The sequence below is a fragment of the Ctenopharyngodon idella genome, chromosome 4 (genome assembly GCF_019924925.1).
Source record: "Ctenopharyngodon idella isolate HZGC_01 chromosome 4, HZGC01, whole genome shotgun sequence".
NCBI classification, from domain to species: Eukaryota; Metazoa; Chordata; class Actinopteri; order Cypriniformes; family Xenocyprididae; genus Ctenopharyngodon; species Ctenopharyngodon idella.
This window is the reverse complement of record NC_067223.1, coordinates 13093601-13114033: the sequence shown is the minus strand read 5'-3', so window position 1 is coordinate 13114033 and position 20433 is coordinate 13093601. Positions and strand designations below refer to the sequence as shown.

Sequence of the window (20433 nt, the reverse complement as noted above, 5' to 3'; positions counted from 1 at the left end):
GTTGAGAAAAGATGATGCTGGAAGGGGGAAGTTATTTTGATTAAAGATTACGAGGGCATGTGACTAAATAAAAATAATGGTGTGCATGGATAAATCATTTATAATAAATACTGGAATATTCCATTAAAAAATAACTATAAAAAAAAACAAGAATTTTCTATTTTGACTTCAAGAGTTTCCAGTATAATATTTTCCTATAGTAAACTATGGTAGTAGCAAATTCTTTCTGTCATTCTAAAAAATACTGGATGATCAGCCAGTCTTTTCCCACAAACTTTGCTCTGTTCCATCCGTGCTGTCCAGATCAATTCTCATGTACATGGGAAGAATAAAACACAGGCAGTGGCATGCTTCACATCTTTGATACATGTCTTTCACAAGCACATCCTGCAGAAAATGTTCTCCACCCTCTTCTACAGTTTCTCCATGTCATATATGTAGATGTTTTATGTTTTCAAGGCTGAAACTGTCGTGGCTAATTTGATGTCTCAGTATCCTTTCAGTTCTGGTCTCAAAGAAAACTCTCAGAGTCGAAGTTCCAGGTCTCAGAAGCGTTAACTTTATTGTCAAGCAACAAAGTGAGATCCCAGCTGTTCTTCTGAATTTGTCTCTGGTTAGGGAGCAGTTCTTAAACGTTTTTCTTATCTGTTATTTCACAACAAAGTGGCATAATTCTCTGGTAAGATTCACCCCTCCGGTTTTTCCCACAACTAAGTTCTATATCTTTTGCCTTACTCCCCAATTGTGAAATTCTGCCAATTGATGGTCAACCCTTTCTCATAGGCAAAATGTAGCATTGTAACAAAGATAATCAACACTCCCCAGAGGCAAGAAGCCTTCACGTGACACCTTTAACAATGGTCTTTATTTCACAGCCACCTGTTGTCTACTGGAAAAATCCAAGACTAAGCAAAATAGTGGCCAAGCTAACTTCTCATACATTTGACCCTTGTAATCACAGTCACATAGGCCATGAGGCCTCAAAACACTTCTGGCTTTTATAATAAGCAAACTAATTCTACAATTGTTTTATAATATTCCCCAACATTTAATTTTCTTCTCACAATTTCTATACACTGTTTTTAAAGAAAACATTTCACTCTTCATCAAGGAATTTCCATCACTGGATACAAAGCAAATGAACATTGTAAACCTCTTTTAGTCTAATATGACATTCTGCATAAAGGATGGTCCTAAAATGAAGTCTAAAATATCAAGCTTGTGTATTGTCTATTATTATTTGTAGTGTATAATGTTTGTCAATGATAATTTCAGAGGACTGGAAAACCACTGGATCTGCAAACCTTGGAACCTGGCCCGCGGTCTGGACACACACATCACGAACAACCTCAGCTACATAATCAGACAGCGAGAGAGCACCCCAAAGGTATACATACTGTTAGTTGGTGTGACCTTTTATCTTACACCTTTAACCCCATGATTATTCAGGTAGGGTAAGGATAGACAAATCTAGCCTAAACCATAACATACCCGCCAGCAGGTTGAAGTCCTTCAGAATTGATGTAGGTTTGTTCTTTTTTGAGGCTCGGTTTGTAGTTATAAGTAAAGTCTCACAGAAGGCAATTGTAGCAATAAAAAAAAAACTTATTTTATTGGTTACAATACAAAGCAGTTAATGCAAAATAAAAGATAAAATCAGTTAAACTCTTACTCATCAGCATTGTTGGGCAGTAACTAGTAGTGTAACTAATTACTAGTAAGATCTCAGTAATATTACAGTTACCTTCCATAAAACAGCTTGTTATTTAGTTACTTTTGATGCCTCAACGCTTAGTGATTTGATATCCAACAATCCAATAATTCCTAGATTTATTTTTGTAATTTTCACGACTCGCACAGCCAGGCACATGAAGTCACGAGTGCAGCAGGCAAGCATGGAATATGCAAAAGCTTGCATTCAGAGGATGGAAGTATTGCCATTACATTGATTTTGTCAGTCGAAAAAAATGATCTGAACGCCATTGTGTAAGTTGTGGTGTTATTTTACTCTGGTATTACATGGATTGCCCACCCACATCCCTCTGATCCCGATATAAATTATATTACTATAATTAAAAATCTTTTTGGAAAACGAAACATTTTCTTACAAACTTATGTGATTTCTTTTAATAAAATACATTATAAAATATAATCGTATATGGGTAACAGAGAAATTATAGCTACAATTAGCTTCAAGCCACACATGACAATTAATGAGATTAATACAACACTTTTACTTAAAAGTCACTATCAATCACTGTTTGTAATAACTTCTGACTGCAATCCAATGTGGATTTTGGTCAAATGAGGCGTAAATATTTTGTTAGTAACATTTTAGAAGAATTTTATGGGGAAGATACACAATTACAACTTCTGTGGGGTGTGAAGGAAAAAGTAATATAACTAGTAGTATAACTAATTACTGTTGAGAAAGTAAATAAGTAATAATAGTACTTTTGACAGGAGTAACTAGCAATAAACAATAAATAACAATAAGCAACTAACAACAATAAATTACATTTTTTTGAGTAACAAGCCCAACACTGCTTATCAATTCCTCAGTGTCCTGTATGAGCCAATCTTCCTGCTGCAAGCTTATCAGTCTCTGCAACTCATGCTAATAAGCCGGATGTCCTTCCTCTGTTGCTTACGCTGCTGTCTTTTTCTAGCGCTCTTCCTCTTCTTCGCATGGCTCACCTCCGCTTGAGGTTGCAACACTCTCTTTTCACCCCTGTGTACCCTCCTGTTAACCTTTGTGGTTGGTTACTAAAGCATGAAACTCAGGAACCTAACTTTCACAACTGTTGCTTATTCATCCTAACTTATAATAAACAAAGGAAGTACTGCAGGTACTCCTCCATTTCATAATCATTTAAGTATTTTTATATTCAAGCATTTATGGCATTACCTTAAAAGCAAGCAAATAACAAATTTGAAACAGGTAAATATCAATATCCAAAACAATACACACAAGACTGCCAATTATACCACTTTCTGTGCTCACAACATTTCTTAGAAAGTGCAGCTTGAGAGTTGTCACAATGAACATTTGGTCAACAGTTGCTCAACCTCATGTTGTTACAAGGGGTGGGGGCAGGGGCGCAGGAGACATTTTCAAAGTAGGGGGACCAAACTAAGCAAAAGCCCAGATGGTAAGATCAGATTTCCAGATATCGGACCACCACTTCAGACTCACCGTCGGACCACCATCATATATTAAACTTGCCTGATCATTTACCTCCTAAGCACTGGGACCATTTTGGGGATTTCTGCCTGGATTTGGCCTACTCAAATTGAAAAGCTTCTCATACCCACATACAGTGGTCTAAATACAAAATCTTGGTGTTAATTTACAGGAAAGTCTTACATAAAACACTGCTGAAAGTCATCAATTATAGTATGTGTTGTCGGTGCTGTAATAAACCCACCAAAAAGAGGCTCTTATTTATTTATTTATTTTTTTTTATAAATTCTTTTTGACAGTGCAGACAGTTTTGGTTGTTTCCTCTAGATTTAAGCAAACACTGGATGAAAAGAATCATGATGTATGCAAGAGTTATTCAAATGCACCTAAAGGGAAGAATATTAATTTTTTATATATATATAATTTCCACCTACCCAAATCTAAAGTCTCCCCATACCCATATACAGTGGTATAAATGCAATATCCCAGTGTCATTTTACAGAAAACCCTTTGAAATTACAAAAAACACTGCTGAAAGTGATAAATATTATAGTATATGTTGTCTGTGCTATAATAAACAAAAAGAGGCACTTTTTGATTTTGATCAGTTTTATTCTTTCAGGAGAAATAAGAGTCTATAAAATATATGTGGTCTATTACAATCTAGAACAGGATCTACATCCTCCAGATTTGTGTAATTCCTTATATGTGCATCATTTTTGTCACCTGTGTTGAGCATCACTTGAGCATCACCTCAGCATCACCCGGCTGCCTCCTGGAGATGTAATGCCAGCTGCTGCTGCTGCTCCCTAACCTTCAACAGTAACTGAAACAAAGAAATCACTGTTTATACACACAGTTTTTGCACTGTAATAATATCCATTTCACAAAATCAAAATGTAGATTTACAGAAATGACAATTTTATTCAAGTCTGCCTACTTGCAGACTGCTGTGCAGCCTTGCCTTATCTTAAATGTAGTTTTGACTTTTTTTTTTTTTTTTTTTTTTTTGTTTGTTTTTTTTTTTTTTGTCAAATAGTTTGACAGCACGCTTTGATGGTTTGGAGATTTCGCATTTCCTGTTTTGAACGTGGTCTCATTTGAAAGAAAATATCCTAAGTCAAAAGATGATATAGACTTTGTAGCTGTTTGTGGCTGACTGAAGCAGCCCTTATCAAAAGTGCGGGGGTCGATTGCTGTCTTTTCAAAACTGCGGGGGTCATTGCACGCAATGCATGACAGTGAGTTAACAAGACGCTACACATTAGATCGTGCAGGGATCATGTTTGGAACCAATCTTATTAGACACGCTAACATCTCCGACAGCGCAGAAATGCCATAGCGCCAGAAATGTAAGTAATCACTACGTCAATATACAGTAGTCAACATTTGAAGTGGATCAAAAAAGTTCATTAAAGTTGTCTGAAGAACTAAGCTGTCCTAAGAAGGTTTTAGGACAGCTTTGATGAAAGGTTTTGATCCACTTCAAATGTTGACTACTATATTTGACAGCTGGAAAAATGCAACTATGCAGCAGTGATGATTTGGATCTGTCACAACCTTCTATTTGCAAAGCGATCACACAATTACAGCACTTTCAGAACCTGTTATTGTGTTGCTGTTCATTTCCTATCAAATACGTTAAGTACGACATTAACAGCATGGTAAATGAAAAGAAAAAAAAAATGTAGATACATACTGTATAATGTGTGCGTGTGTGAGTAGAGTGAAACAACACCGATCAGGCATAAAATTATATTATGCAGCAAGTGAACATTTTGTCCTCTAAGTTGTGTTAGAAGCAGGAAAAATGGGCAAGCGTAAGGATTTGAGTGAGTTTGACAAGGGCCAAATTGTGATGGTTAGACAACTGGGTCAGAGCTTCTCCAAAACTGCAGCTCTTGTGGGGTGTTCCCGGTCTGCAGTGGTCAGTATCTATCAAAAGTGGTCCAAGGAAGGAACAGTGGTGAACCATTGACAGGATCATGGGCGGCCTGGGTGCGTGTGTGTCGCTTACCTGGGGAACACATGGCACCAGGATGCACTATGGGAAGAGGGCAAGCCGGCAGAGGCAGTGTGATGCTTTGGGCAATGTTCTGCTGCAACCTTAGGTCTTGCCATCCATATGGATGTTACTTTGACACGTACCACCTACCTAAGCATTGTTGCAGACCACGTACACCCTTTCCTGGAAACAGTATTCCCTGGTGGCTGTGGCCTCTTTCAGCAGGATAATGCGCCCTGCCACAAAGAAAAAATGGTTCAGGAATGGTTTGAGGAACACAACAATGAGTTTGAGGTGTTGACTTGGCCTCCAAATTGCCCAGATCTCAATCCAATCGAGCAACTGTGGGATGTGCTGAACAAACAAGTCCGATCCATGGAGGCTCCACCTCACAACTTACAGGACTTAAAGGATCTGCTGCTAACTTCTTGGTGCCAGATACCACAGCACACCTTCAGGGGTCTAGTGGAGTCCATGCCTCAACAGGGCTGTTTTGGCAGCAAAAGGGGGGCCAACACAATATTAGGAAGGTGGTCATAATGTTATGCCTGATCGGTGTGTACACACTATACTTAAAACCGATCTTTTTCTTTTTTCTTTTTTCCCTTCTTGGACAACAAACCAATCACAGTCTTTAAAAGACTATGTAATACGTAGCAACGGGTTCAGCCCTGCCTTCTCACTAGGATAAAAGTTTTTTTTTTTTGTCTTTTCCTCGCTCAGAGTTGCTCTCAGATCGGACTCCTACGTAGATGTTTTTAAGCTAAATTAGGAGCTTTCTGATAGGATTCTTAGAAGCTTTAAGAATAGGGGCCCTGCTGTCTAATTAATCGCATCATCTCCCTTCCTTTAGAGACGATCTTCTCCTGGTTGAGTTTTGTCCATCATCTTTACCCTTTTCTTTTTTGCTTCTTTTTTCTTGGCTTTGTGATTCCTGATGGTCATTTGTCAGGAATCCTGTTAATAGGGACTTGTTGGGAGAGGGGGATTCATTAGGAGAATGCACTTCATTTGTTGGATCATGTGCTGATACAACAATACATAACCTAACAACTCACTCCTTTAAAGGGTAATGAAACGGGGGGTTTCATGACGTTTTAAACTGTAATGGAGTCTCCTGATATGTTAGATTTTTTTTTTCCTCAGCTGAACAATTGGCATGTTGTTAATCAAAAGAACCATCCATTAAACACACCGTCAAAAATTAAATCTGTCGTGGTCCTTTGAAAGAGCATCACAAAAAGATTGCCTGTTGTGCTCCAGAAAAGAAGGGTTGTAGTCAGTCATGGGGTGGCTGGAGTCCCACTAAGGAGCTCCCTGGAGGTATACTCTCGGTCACATGCATTACAGAACAATTAACAATCCCTTCAGGCAGACCAAGAGAGAAAACGGTGTCTTTGCTCTTCAGGGTTAAATGTCTTTCGGACCTTGCTTGAATGCAGGGCCTTAACTATCCCCACTGCACTAAAATAAAACAACTCCTTCCCACAGACCCGAGGAAGAATTAACTTCTACACGTTTATTGCAGAATAATAAAATCACAACATAAAATCAGCTATGCAAAATTCTTGCCATGCTATTCCTTTTATAATAGTATCATTTCTCTGAAACTTGTTCTTCTCTTGTCGCCTACGCTGTTTTCACCTTCACGTTTATTTTTTTTCCTCTGCAGTCTTTGACGACATTGTTTTTGCTTGTGGTTTTCTCACTTCATATTTACCCTCTTGTGCCCTTTCAGCAACCTTTGCAGAAAGCTGGAAACATTTATAAACCTAGACAGTGACTTTCAAACCAAGCAAATATGCATTTCTTTAAGCCAGTAGCACTACTTTATAGTATGTTTAAAGCATTTCTTACATAATTTAAAACCACTTCTTTTGTTTAGATCAAAAAGGCATCTCTCATAGCAAACCTTATTTCATGTTTTTCTAGGTTCTTAGATAAGTTGTGTGTGGTAATTGGAAATTAATACTTTTATTTAGAAAGTATGCATTAAACGCACAGTATGTAAGTTTCTAGATGTCGCTTATTCAAAACAATAACAAAGATGTAGCTTCACTACACAGTGACAGAGCGATGAATCATGGGAGTTGTCGTGTTCACCTCCACCCTCCACAGCCGTTTTTGCTTCATGGAGTTATCTTTGGCGACAGAACCCGCCGCAAACAATAATGAATATTTGTGGTCTGTCACGAATGTGCAAAACAAAAAATGATGGCTTGCTAGACGCTACCATAGATCATCTGCTTTGACGCTACAACTTCTACTTCCCTGTTTTTTCTGGAAGCACACTGCTTTTCCTTGGTTTCTACTGACAACTGAGGGTAGTGGGGATATGATGCAGTTAATATCAGTATCAGTAAATTTTAGTTAAAATTGTGGATTTCTCTTTTGGGATAATGTAAGTACACAAGCCAACAATATATATATAACATTGCTCTTGAGGCTTTTGGATATTTTAATGTAAAAATCGTACATATTGTACCTTTAAATTATGCCTTAAATTATTGTTGTGGAAATTCTCAATACGAATACAACCTACTAATTTGACTTCTCCACCATTGACAATTCAGACAACCTCCAGTTGTCAATATAATATAATACAATACAATACAATACAATACTACAGTGTCTCGGGGTACTTCCCTTCCCGAATATCCAATACTTCAAGGTAATTCCCCTCCCAATGTATGGTGACGGCATCCTATCAAGAAATTACTATCACTACCTCAAACCACACATGAGCACCAGGTCTTTAGCATCTATATACTCTCACCGACCTTCTCTGGTGTACGCTGGTCACACACAGGGTGATTAAGGGTGTGTTCACACTTGGCCAGTTTGGTTGGATTAAAACGAACTGCTGGTGTGACTGCTCTGTTAGTGCGGTTCATTTGAATAAGCATGAACGCTATTATCTGAAACCCCTGAAAAGGTGGGTCTCACTCCGCTTCCAAATGAAGACTAAGCGAACCAGGACTAAATGTATCATTTTCTTTTTTTGGTCCGGACCAAAACAACCAAGAGAATTGAACAAGTCTAAGCATACCCTAATACTAACTCTGAGTATTACAGCCTCACCCCTAGTGCAGGTCTATAGTCTTCCAACACTATCATTGTCCCTGCTGTGTCCCTGAGAGCATAGTATTTTTAGTACTTCTATTCCTCAGCTGCGTTAAACTTTCCATCACATACAGTGTTTTCACAAAATAAGAAATATATATGTATGTATGTATGTATGTATGTATGTATGTATGTATGTGTGTGTATATATGTGTGTGTGTGTGTGTGTGTATATATGTGTGTGTGTGTGTGTGTGTGTATATATATGTATATATATGTGTGTATATATATGTGTATATATATATATATATATATATATATATATATATATATATATATATATATATATAATATATATATATATATATATATATATATATATATATATATATATATAATATATATATATATATATATATATATATATATATATAAATAATATATATAAATATATAAATAATGTATGTGCATGTATGCAGTCAAATGTTGAAAGTATTCAAAATGTAAAGTTTACATTATCAATTACAATCTGCAGAGGAGTGAAATAATATATTCAAATACTTCACTGAACGTCAAAGAACATTTTAGACTAGCTTATAAATAAGCTTTTTTTTCCCCCTCATAAAATCTGTAATTTTCTGTCACTGTTTGGATGAGAGAAAAAAAAAAAGAAACAGATGTAGCAGAAAACATCTGGGTCACTTGTCAAATTTCTAACCATGAAAGGCTTAAATAATGCCATACATGTGAAAATCAGCTGAGAATTGAACTAATAGTTGTAACCTGGCTAAAAGGAAGATCGGAATCATGTCTTTGTGTTTTTCTGGTTATTAAGGGATAATACAAGACTTATCTTACAAATGGTTATTGGTGTATTCAGATTTGTTTACTTTTAGTCAATATTTTGTTTTATTATTATCATTAACATGTTTTATTCTTTATGAATCTATTATTTTACTCATAGTTTGTGGTTATCTTCATTTAATCATCAAAATGTTGAGTAATCATTATTTTTATATTACTGATTTAATCATTCATATGTATATATTCATGATATGTATTATCTTTTGTTCTCGGTTGTGTTTTCTTAAAATTGGCTACATGGTACACATTTGCAGGAAAAGACTGCATGTTTTTGAAATAGTGTTCTATTTCAAAATGATGTATGATGATGTCGATCTCTTTAGGATTCTTTTAAATGTGTCAAAACCACAATTGCTTATCTGCTCTAAACGGCTACAATTTGGCAATTCACCGTGACTCTTAGTATATATCATAAGGTGATAAATTGATAAGTGCTAACATAGGCAGAACACTACAAAATGCACGTTTAGTGAGAATATTACACACTTGAGCAAAACAGGCACTATTTTTTTTTAAACAAGCACCCCAAAATTAGTAAGAAACAAGTATTGGATTCAATACAGTAAGCTGTGAGAAATAAACAAAGGTTACAAAGGTCAGATGCATCTGAGAAAGTATTGTGGCCCACTGAGCAGTGCTTGTAAAGTCAGGGGATTTCCATCAAACAACAGATGACTGTGAAAAATATGTCAACTGGCAAGATTCCACATTAAACAGAAGGATAAGAGGAGTAAGATTTAATTGTGGGAAACAGGTGGGGCTAAGTTGGCTAAAAGCAGATAAGAAAAATACATAATGGCGCCCTGGCCAGAAACAAATGTGGTGACTGACATCTCGACTTTGTTGCTTTGTTCAGTAAAGTCTTTATTTTGACTTCTGGAACTCTGCCTCTTGAGCTTCATTTGCAAGAAAGGGAAGACTTTTCTCCACGACAAAATTGGCATATTAGAATGATTTCTGAAGGATCATGTGACACTGAAGACTGGACTCAAGATTGCATTTTAAAATATATTAAAATATAAAACCGTTATTTAAAATTGTGATAATATTGTTGGGGATTAACAGTTTAGGACCCTCGACCAGATATGTTGACTGAAAGACCAGGAGTCAGAAGTGCAATCAGTTAAAGAAAATTTACTGAACAATAGTTTGTAGTTTCATCAGCAGAAGCCAGCTTCAAGTCTCACAAGGAGTTCGTAGGCCGCTCTGCATACATTCACATTTCCACAGCAATTATACTCTAACAGAGTCTACTAACTACGTCATTACTTCAGGTTAAACGATTCTGATTGGCTAAGAAAAATAGACAAAATTAGTAATCTTCCACACATGGACAGATAGTCAGAAGCATATCTCCATCCATCACGATGCTGACGCTCAGACCCTGAATTTAGGCACAGGATGCCCTGTTAAGTCATGAAAAGGCGTCTGCAGGTCTCAAGCAGAGTGCCAATTGTCCATTGATACCAATACAGGACCTACACACAGAACACTAGCGCACATACACAGATACAAATGATTCACAACTTCTTCAAGGCTGAAGCTGGCCCAGGCTCCAACTATAAACAGGAAAGTTTCTCAAAACATGCTGATAAGTTGTATTTTTCTCTCAGTAAGAGGTACAGACAGTATACAAAAATTATTTTCAGGTGTTTGAAGATGTAAAGGAAAATAAATGCTGTAACATACGTTGAAGAAGTCATTCAAATAATTTAACATTTAGAAAGATAAATGTTAATTAATAACTTGATTATAAATCACTCAAAAGATATATATTGAAGCGGCAGTGGATTCCAGAATCCACCCCTTCAGTATTTCACAATGTTACTGAATTTTCTGATCAAATATATGTGTAGCCTTAGTGAGCATAAAGAGATTTCTTTCATAGACATTAAAATAACTTTTGAACAATAGTCTGTTCACACAGCAACAAAATACAGTTCTCAGTCCTGTATTTGAATCCTTAATCCGGTTACGTTCACACACAGTTTGGTTATTTACGGGAGTGACAACCGCATTCTATAACCAAACTGACATCCATAAGTTTTCAAGTCTCACAACTGCATTCTTGGAAAACCATGTGTGAACAGAACTTGACTGGACAACTAATTGTCTGTCACTCATACAGTGTGAGAGTGCCGCGCCGCACTGCACAAATGTGTCTACTGTGTGTTGCAGGTTTTCATGTGGTTTTGGTAACTTACAATGACCGACATATGAGATAGGAAGGTTTCAGATCCAGTCACTGTTCTCTGCCTGTGCTGCTCCCGTCAGTTTTGTGTTGTACACGCGACTCAAATGCTCCGCTGCTGTTGGTTAATGAAGATTTGATGGATAAACTTGCGGCTCTTTAGGACTCTTTTTGTATCAAAGGTGATAAGACTTAAATTTTACGGACGTCGCCATCTTTGATATTACTTTGGTCACTGGTTACTGGTAAGATTGACTCTCATTGCACATTCATAAGTTGCTGTGTGAACTGAACATTTCAAAACTCAACTGTAAGTAAATGCGGTTGTCGATTCCAAAAACTGATGGTGTGAACAAAGTGTCTGCTGTACATGTCTGTGAAAATTGCAAAAGCAATGACATGTGACATGTTCCTTCACACCCATCATTGCTTAACCTGTTTGTGTCTCTCTCAGGTGGTGAGTAAGTATTTGGAGGACCCCGTGTTGTTTCACCGAGATGAGGTGGGCATGGTGAAGTTTGACATCCGCTACATGGTGCTTCTGCGCTCTGTGGAACCTCTGCGTCTCTATGCATACGACGTCTTCTGGCTGCGTTTTGCTAACAAGTAAACCACATTCCACATCCTTTATCTGAAAACCCTTTGTCCAGAGCAAATCAAAGAAATGTCATGTGGCTAAGTATATTATTGCAGTTGAAATAATAGTTCAAAAACCAGGTCTCCTAAAGGTCAGGCAGACAGAACTGAATATCCTGATGCTCACCATGTGTTGCAAATTACCAACTAGAATTTAGCTTGACGAATGAGAAAACAGACTATGACAGTATAAAGGTATTTGTAAATAAGAATGTGATATTTGATTGTTTGCACTTTTGCACTGTTTCTATGCATTAACATTAATTATACAACTGTGTCTGCATATTTTCATACATCACTGCTTGTCTTTCTGTCCAGACCTTTCTCGCTGGATCACTTTGATGACTATCAGAAGCACTACACAGTGATGAACTACGCCGAAGATGTGCAGCTCAAACAAGTACAAAAAACTCTGCTTAGGTTGTATGCTTAAGTCTGTATAGTTGATCTCAGGTGACAGATGTTTTTGTTTCCCATCAGATTCACTATGATGAATTTATCCCCATGTTTGAGAGCCAGTATCCACAGTATCCATGGAAACAAGTTGAGGTATTGCTTTGTGCACTTCAAATTTTCCACAGTGGTCCCCATTTTCTCTGGGTTAAATAAACTGCTTTTTGTGTTGTTTTTGTTTTTTTTCCAAAAAGTATTCTGCTGTGTAGAGCATCAGTGTTCAAACACAGATCTCTCACTTCTCTCTGTTTATATCCTACACAGTATTCCCACTTAAGGTTCACTTTCTAATTCTTCTGTTTATGTTTTACAGTTTTGTGAGTCTGAATGTATTAATGCCCCCCTGCAGTCAATAATTTTATCCCTTAAAACTCATCTTTGATAATCACAATCATGTTTAAATGTTTTTTTTTCCTGAGAAAATAATTTCTTCATGCTTTAAAATAGCTTGAATGTAACTCTACACCCTTGCTTGCAAATTATATGTAAATAAATATGCAAATTAGCCACGTTTCCACTGTCAGGCCAAAAGCGAGCACGCTAGTGCGTGCCAGCACCAGTCCCATTTCCACTGTCACTTCCGGCGCTTGATTGGGTCTTCTCTGGGCTTCCTCGGGGCCAATGGCCCCATTTTTGGCCCGCCGAATAACTTAAAGCGGGCCAATCATGGCTTGACGAGTTGTTGTGAACAAAGGCAGGGTTTGTCTGAGTCAGGAGAGGTTCAACACAGCTGCTCATTTCCTATGTTTTCAGATCAGGCTAACCTCAACATTTAAGACCTTTCAAACAATTTTCAGCTTAAAACTCACTTTGAGTACGGAGTCCCTAAAGGGACATAGTGTTGGGGGAAAAAATGAGATGGTAGGGAAAATAACAAGTCATTGCTTTTGCGTTTACTCGCAAAACCTTTGCATTCCCCCAAGAAACTTTGCGTTCACTCGCAAAACCTTTGCGTTCTCCAAGAAGCTTTGCGTTTGTGTGCAAAACGTTTTGCGTTCTCCCAAGAAACTTTGTGGTTGTGTGCAAAACCTTTTGAGCTCTTTGTGAGTGAACATCAAGATTCTCGGCGGAACGCAAACATTTTTGCGAGAGAACACAAAAGCATTGACAAACAGTTATTTTTCCATCTCATTTTTTTGAGACACCAGCAAATGTTTGAAATAACTTCCGATTGGGATTCTGATCACTGTATGATGCAGAAATATATTTATATGCGATGCTAAAGGCTATTTATGCTAACCATTGCAACATTAAATACACAATGATTATGGGAAATATCAGAGAGCACTTGAAGAACTTACATATATGATTATACATATATTACATAGAAGAACGTATATGATTGTAATCGTGTATTTATTTGGTTTTATGTTCCATCTGCTCACTCTGAGACACAAGACGATTGCAGCAACTTCCATTTTTATTACAGATATTTTGCACCAATTTTCTCAGGAAGTGACTAGTTTGTTCTCTTGAACACATGGGATGGAAATGCTGCTTTATTAGCAAAGGAAATATTCCAATTTTGTGCATAAGTTAAATTCGCAATTTGGAATGGAAACAGCTAGTGGTTTCAGCTTCCACTTTGCTGGCGTCAGAGAGGAAGAGAAACAAACACAAATCTCCCCAAGGTGAAGTTACTCCAGACAGTTGCTGTTATCAGCCTTTTTCCCAAAACGGTAAAGATTCTGGTGAACTTTCACTTCAATAGAATGTGGGATTAACTTCTTCAACAGAGAAGAGGTTAGAGGGCAGTCTCTCTGACCTTTGTGACCTTAAGCACTTAGATCACCAGTGAATGTGAGTATATGTGCATACTTGAGTGTAAACTGATATAGCACATCTAGAAGAGACAAAAGAATCGAAAACAACTGATTAAATCACATTAATAATCACTCAATTAAGGATCGGTACTGATTAATAATAATAATAGCTGTTGATTAATTATGGATCAAATAGGATATAATAAAAAAAGTGAAGGAGCATATAACCTCGTCCCCCCTCTCTCTCTTCAGTACACATTGGGTCGGGTGTCACTGGTAAAAAGTTAACCATCTGCTTAAACACGTCAAAGTTGTCACTCTTTGTTATTGCTTATCACTCAAGGTTGACATACACATACAAACAGAACAACATCTATGGTCAGCACTTTCACTTTATATAAGAAGCTCTAATATTTGTTGTTCTTTTGAATGTTGTTTGTTGCAGGCAGATGTCTTTAAAGCATTCTCAGAGCTCTTCCAAGCAGCTTCCTGCCGTCCTGCTCCATATGGGATCTGTGCGTACCCCTCCTCCAGAGCCATATACGCCATTGACCTCATGCTAAAATGGGACCAGACTGTTGGAGGTATATCTTGTAGGCGGTCAAAACACACTCACCAATATTCATGCTACATAGTTTCAGATTGGAATTTTTGTTTTGGAGTGAAGTACAAAAAAAAAAAAAAATAACATCAGTTAAATTGCATAACTCACTTTTTTTTTTCTTTCTGCAGGAGAACGCGTGATGCAGCCTCAGATACTGGAGGTGAATTTTAGCCCAGACTGTGAGAGGGCCTGTCGTTATCATCCCAGCTTTTACGACCACATGTTCCAAACACTGTTCCTGGATCAGATAGATCAGTGTCCGGTCACTCTGATTTTATGACCAACCTGAATTCCAGCACTAAAAGAACGTCTCGACGTTTACCATAAATAAAGATAACGAATGCCCCTTTAACAGTGTTTATGTCACCAGGTTGCTGTGGTCTGTGTAGCAGTTACACAGATGAATCACTTGGATTTTCCACTCCTGAATCTTTGATTTTAATGTCTACTTGAAAAATTCAGTATAATGAACAGAAACCGAATGAAATGAAGCAAAAGGTGTTGTACTGATCATCCAACAAGAATATACATTACATCATATGGAAGTCATGTTATGGAAAAGAACAGATGTGTGTCCTGTAACGGCATATTCCCTCCACAATCTCTATTCCATCCTGCTTTCCAAGATCAATACATGCATGCAGAGTACATGATGAGTTACAAAGAACATAAATGGAAAAGAGAGATAAGAGTTCAAGCTGAGAGCCTATTTTCTTACAATAATCATAGGGAAATTGCCTCCATAATTTCTAAATATTTAGATGAGACCAAAGGCTCAATGTTTGAACCCGTCAGCCATTGTTGGTAGATGTTGCAGAAATACCATCTGGTTGGAAAGAACATTTTTCTCCATTAACCACCATTTTATTATGAACATATCTACAGAGTTATTAAACTTTTTGCATTAAGAAATGTTATTGTTACAAAAAGCCATAACATGTCAAATGTATTTATTGTTAATATCCAGGGATATCTTGCAAATTTGATTAATATTCACGATTTGACTGATTCACTGAAAAGAAGATTCACTGTTGATTTGGACATAAACGAAGCAGGTAAAGTTGTTTCCCTTCATTCATAGGGTATCCTACAGGGTATCAAAAAGTAGATGGTGAAGGTTAAAATAAACATTTCTCGAAAACACGAACATATTTAGCATATATATATATAATATTAGCATAGCGAACAATCATGCGCAGATAATCTGTCCATCGTGTAAAATACCCGTCAATGTGCAGATCCTGCGGGTCATCAGCATATTAAAGAGCAATTGGCGGCAAAATGGCGCCAGCACTAGTGAGAATTGCCCTCGTTCACACTTCAAATGGTTGAGACGATCACCATCAGCTGGCTGAAGAATGTTGCGCCCAACCCCCATTGAGACCCATAGGGCATGCCTGAAGGAAAACGAAAAACAGACCGATTAACTGCCTTTTGTAAAAAAAAAAAAAAAAAAAGCTTGTTGTAAATTAAAAACGTCTTTTACAAAAAAAAAAACATACATCACAGATTTGATTACATCCATTGATAGTGCAGTTTCTGGCCTACTTAAACTTTTATAGGCTACTTTTATTAAAAGTATAGCCTATAATTCATTTTAACAAAATTGAAGGAGAACCAGTCAGACTAATGAATGCTGATATAAATCAATTTTATTTCTTAATAGCAGATAAACAAACAATAAGGGAGTAAAATAATTTGGAATAATCAGAATTCAGATTTTAATAAAGAAAAATAAACTGTTAAAAATAATTTCTAATATCTCTGAGTAAAATATTTTTGCCTAAGAGGAATAAAGTGGACGAGAGCTCTCTTGCAGCGAGCGAGAGTGCGAGAAAGAGAGGTTTATGCAAAAGAGACTAACCAGGAAACATGCACTTCTTATACACTTGTTTGATCAGATAAGCAAGGACAAGTTTCTTATCGGTATGAACACGGCCCCTGGGACCTCTTGCGTCCACAGCTGTAAAATTAGATAGCAGGCTGTTGTGGTTTTTACACCTTTGGAGCAAAAGGACAGAAAAACATCTTTTAATCATATTGCTATGAAAAATATTATACCTCAATTCACAGAAACAGTGTACTTATGCAGATTAGTATCTAAATGAAGATATTCTTTTGGACATTAGATGTGATTCTCAAAAATACACTCTGTACTTTAACTCTTACAAAAAACATCTTGTTGAATCACATCTAACATAAAAGTTTAAATATATAATATGTGCAAAGGCTACATATATATATATAAACTGTTATGTTAGATGCGATTAATCGATTTGACAGCACTAGTAAAAACACAAGTTGCTATGACGTACTAATCATTTTTTATGGTATATGTTTGTAGAATAGCCTTTCTGAAGCACTCTATCTCTAGGGTCCAAGAGTATTTGGCTGCTCTCTCTCTCTCTCTCTCGTATATAATATATATATATATAGGGTATGATTTAAATGTATATATTCTTTTGACATGTTTTTAAAAAATAGTTTAGTTGGCAGTGCGCCACCATTGAAAAGAAGCCAAGAAGGTTAATAAATAACTGTGGGAAATGGAATGGGGATGGGCTTAAAGAAAAAACTGAATGTACGCCCATGAAAAAAACTGTATAAAAGAGAAAGCTGGGATTGAGGTTGTTAGTCGTACAGCTGGCATCTTGGCTTTGTTGAGCTTTGACATGTGGAACTTTTTGACTTGAGAGATTTTTGGGATAAAATAAGATTTTCCTACAACAACAGCTGCAGCACACACAACAGTAAGTATAAGAGGCCAGAGGAAACCTGAATTTAGCTTACAGGGCTGAAGAGAAACCAGTATTATTTGCTAAACAGTGCAGGACATTGTTTTCAGATTTATCACATACATCTTAAACTAAAACCACATGCTAGCCAGAGTGTTGCATTGAGAGCCAAATGCATCAACATCACACTTTAGATATGCATTTCACATAGTATGCTAATTTCATATGTAAGAATATTATTTGTTATGAGGCTGGTAGAAATTAAAACTTCTAAAATGCTCATAATCTGAGGATATCAAGATCTGCGTTTTGCTGTTGATGTTTTGCAACCCTTGTGGTTTGATGTCAGAGGAGGTGGTTGTCAGCCGATGTGTCTGGGCTGTGACTACGTCAGTACACGCTTCTCCCACATCTGCAGGATGTTGTGGTTTTCACACATCGTGATAATTGCCCTTTACATGTATAAAATGCGTGCATGCTCACAAAACCAATGTCAATTGGGTATTTGCATGTTGATGCTATAGACACAAAAAAATATATTAGAGAATAGCCTGGACATTATGTAAGCCAGGAAAACTGTAGAGGCCACATGCCAATGTAACTATGGTATGAAAAACATCAAAACCTCTGTAGAGAAAACATTTATAGAGCAAAGAGCCAAGGGCATCTTCTTTTAGATACTAATTTGCATAAGTACAGTGTGTATCTGTGAATTGAGGTACAAGATCAGAAGTTTTCCACCACATGTTGCCTAGAGCAATATGATCAAATTTACTTTGCAACTCAAAGAAGCCAAAACCACTATAGTCAGATATCTTTTGCAGCTGTGGCTCCTGGAGTCATATGGGTTTAGTTCATAACAAAAAAAGGGAACTTGCCCTTTGCACATTGTTCTAACAATTATAATAGGATGACAGATTTTCTATTTAGTCAGTCTCAGTCTTCACTTAAACCTTTGCAGCTCTGAAAGAGAGCTCTTGACAACTTTACTTTTCATAAAGCAAGAATATTTTTACTCAGATTTTGACTTAGCTTTTATTTAGAGATATTATCTTTCTTTATTAAAATTTGAATTCTACTATTAAGAAAGAAAATTGATTTTATCAGCTGACAGGATCTCCTCACTGCATCAGCTATTTATTATCAAAGCAGAAACAAACAATATTTAAACACTGTTCTGCATATCTGTTATTGGGCAAGTGAATAGTCTAGTGTAAGTGTTTGTACATATAGCCAATTCGTGCTGTTTATAAACAATGTTGAAAGAAGCTAATTAACAACAATAAGAAACAAATGTCTTTACTGAAATGTGAAAATTTGCATATGCTTTTTTGATAGGTGATGGGCGGAGGATGTCTTAAGACAGCCCCTTCTTTTGTCATGGACTGTCTGAATCAGCACAACATGTGCGTGGGTCGCGCCCTCAGAACGCGCAGTGAGCTCCATCAGCTCTCATCTTAACTCTGATGAGGATTATGGATGTGCGATAGACGGTTTTGCAAGTTTGATGCAACGCGCTAAAACCAAGAGCTTCTGGGATTCTCGTGCGGATTAAATCTTTTGTTTGGATTAATTGATTGTTTGGAAGTTTGGAGACCCAAAGCGGACACGGAGTCGATGTCGGAGATGCACTGTAAATTGTGAGTATTGAAATACAGTTCGGAAAGTTAAAAAAAAAAAAAAAACTTAAACGAGGGGTCTGTGTAAATATATAGAGATCTAAAAACGCCTAATTTGTTTTCTGGAAATGTTTCTATGTTATTTTTATTTTAAATCCATCCGTAGGTTGTTTTGGTGTGCAGTATAGCCTACATTTCTTGCATCGTCCTACATTATGCATTGCCCCCACACACTTAGCAAGTCGTTCAACATGTATTCATTTTAACTAGTATCTATTTTTATGTCACTAGTACCTCTTTTAATCACTAGTAGTTTCTTCAAATTAGTATTTATTGGATGCAAGCAGCGGTGTTCGTCGCGTGAGCCCCGGTAAAATTTTACTGGTAAACGGTGTTGGGCAGATTACTTTCAAATGTAATCCGTTACTGATTACAAATTACGAAAATTGTACTTAGTAACGTAATCTAGAATACTCATTTTAGGCAATGTGTTCTGAGCACTTTTTGATTACTACTATTAGATTACTGGCTTAGATTTGAATGGGAGAATTGTGTACCATATTGATAAATATATAAAAACTGGGCTTAATGAAAGAACTTCAGAGGGATTGTGAGTCGATGAAAAGCTAATGATTAAATCAAAAATGTCAAATTAAAATGAATAAATTATATGTAAATAAGAACAAAATAAAGCGACTGAACACTATATATATATATATATATATATATATATATATTTTTTTTTTTTTTTTTTACCTGCATGTCAATGTGACCATTATCAGAGATCTGTGAACATGCAACACGTTTTGTTCCCAAATTTAGAAGCATTACACATTTATTTACATGACATTTACATTCTATATTTTGAATATAGTCAAAGCAAAATATTATGACAAACAATAGGATTTTTTAGGAAGGAAAAGGGAGAATCAATAAATTATAAAATAATTTAGGCTTCTGCCATTGTGCGAATATGTAATCCCGTAATCCATAAAAAAGTAACTGTAATCTGATTATATATAATCTAATTACAAGTACTTATTTTTTGGACTCAGATTATGTAATCCAGATAAAGTGTAATCAGTTACTACCCAGCACTTTTGAAAAATTACATGGCCAAATCCCACGTAGGCTGTACTGACCTTAGGAACACAACAACCATGTCTTATGTTCCATATTTTAATTGGCGGTTTAGAATCAGAAGCAATGATTCTCAGTACGCAATGGAGTCACTCTTTTGAGTCGGTTCTTTCAGAACAGGTTATCAGAATCCATCACATTTCAGTTTCAATAATTCGGACAGCTAATCCACACGC

The 20433-nt window shown here is 36.6% G+C and overlaps 1 protein-coding gene across 4 annotated transcripts in view; it reads left to right on the top strand.

Moving 5' to 3' along the window:
- ttll12 (tubulin tyrosine ligase-like family, member 12) overlaps nt 1-20433 on the top strand; it is a 49158-nt gene that overhangs the window by 21269 nt on the left and 7456 nt on the right. For 2 of the 4 annotated variants that reach the window (XM_051892347.1, XM_051892348.1), the window contains 7 exons: nt 1276-1387; nt 11762-11913; nt 12262-12343; nt 12424-12492; nt 14605-14743; nt 14892-17513; nt 18837-19138. In XM_051892347.1, coding sequence (XP_051748307.1) covers nt 1276-1387; nt 11762-11913; nt 12262-12343; nt 12424-12492; nt 14605-14743; nt 14892-15043 — 706 coding nt within the window. In that variant the 3' untranslated portion in view covers nt 15044-17513; nt 18837-19138. Of the gene's footprint in view, nt 1-1275; nt 1388-11761; nt 11914-12261; nt 12344-12423; nt 12493-14604; nt 14744-14891; nt 17514-18836; nt 19139-20433 lie in introns of those variants that run through there. The other 2 variants (XM_051892346.1, XM_051892345.1) reach the window with 1 other exon arrangement.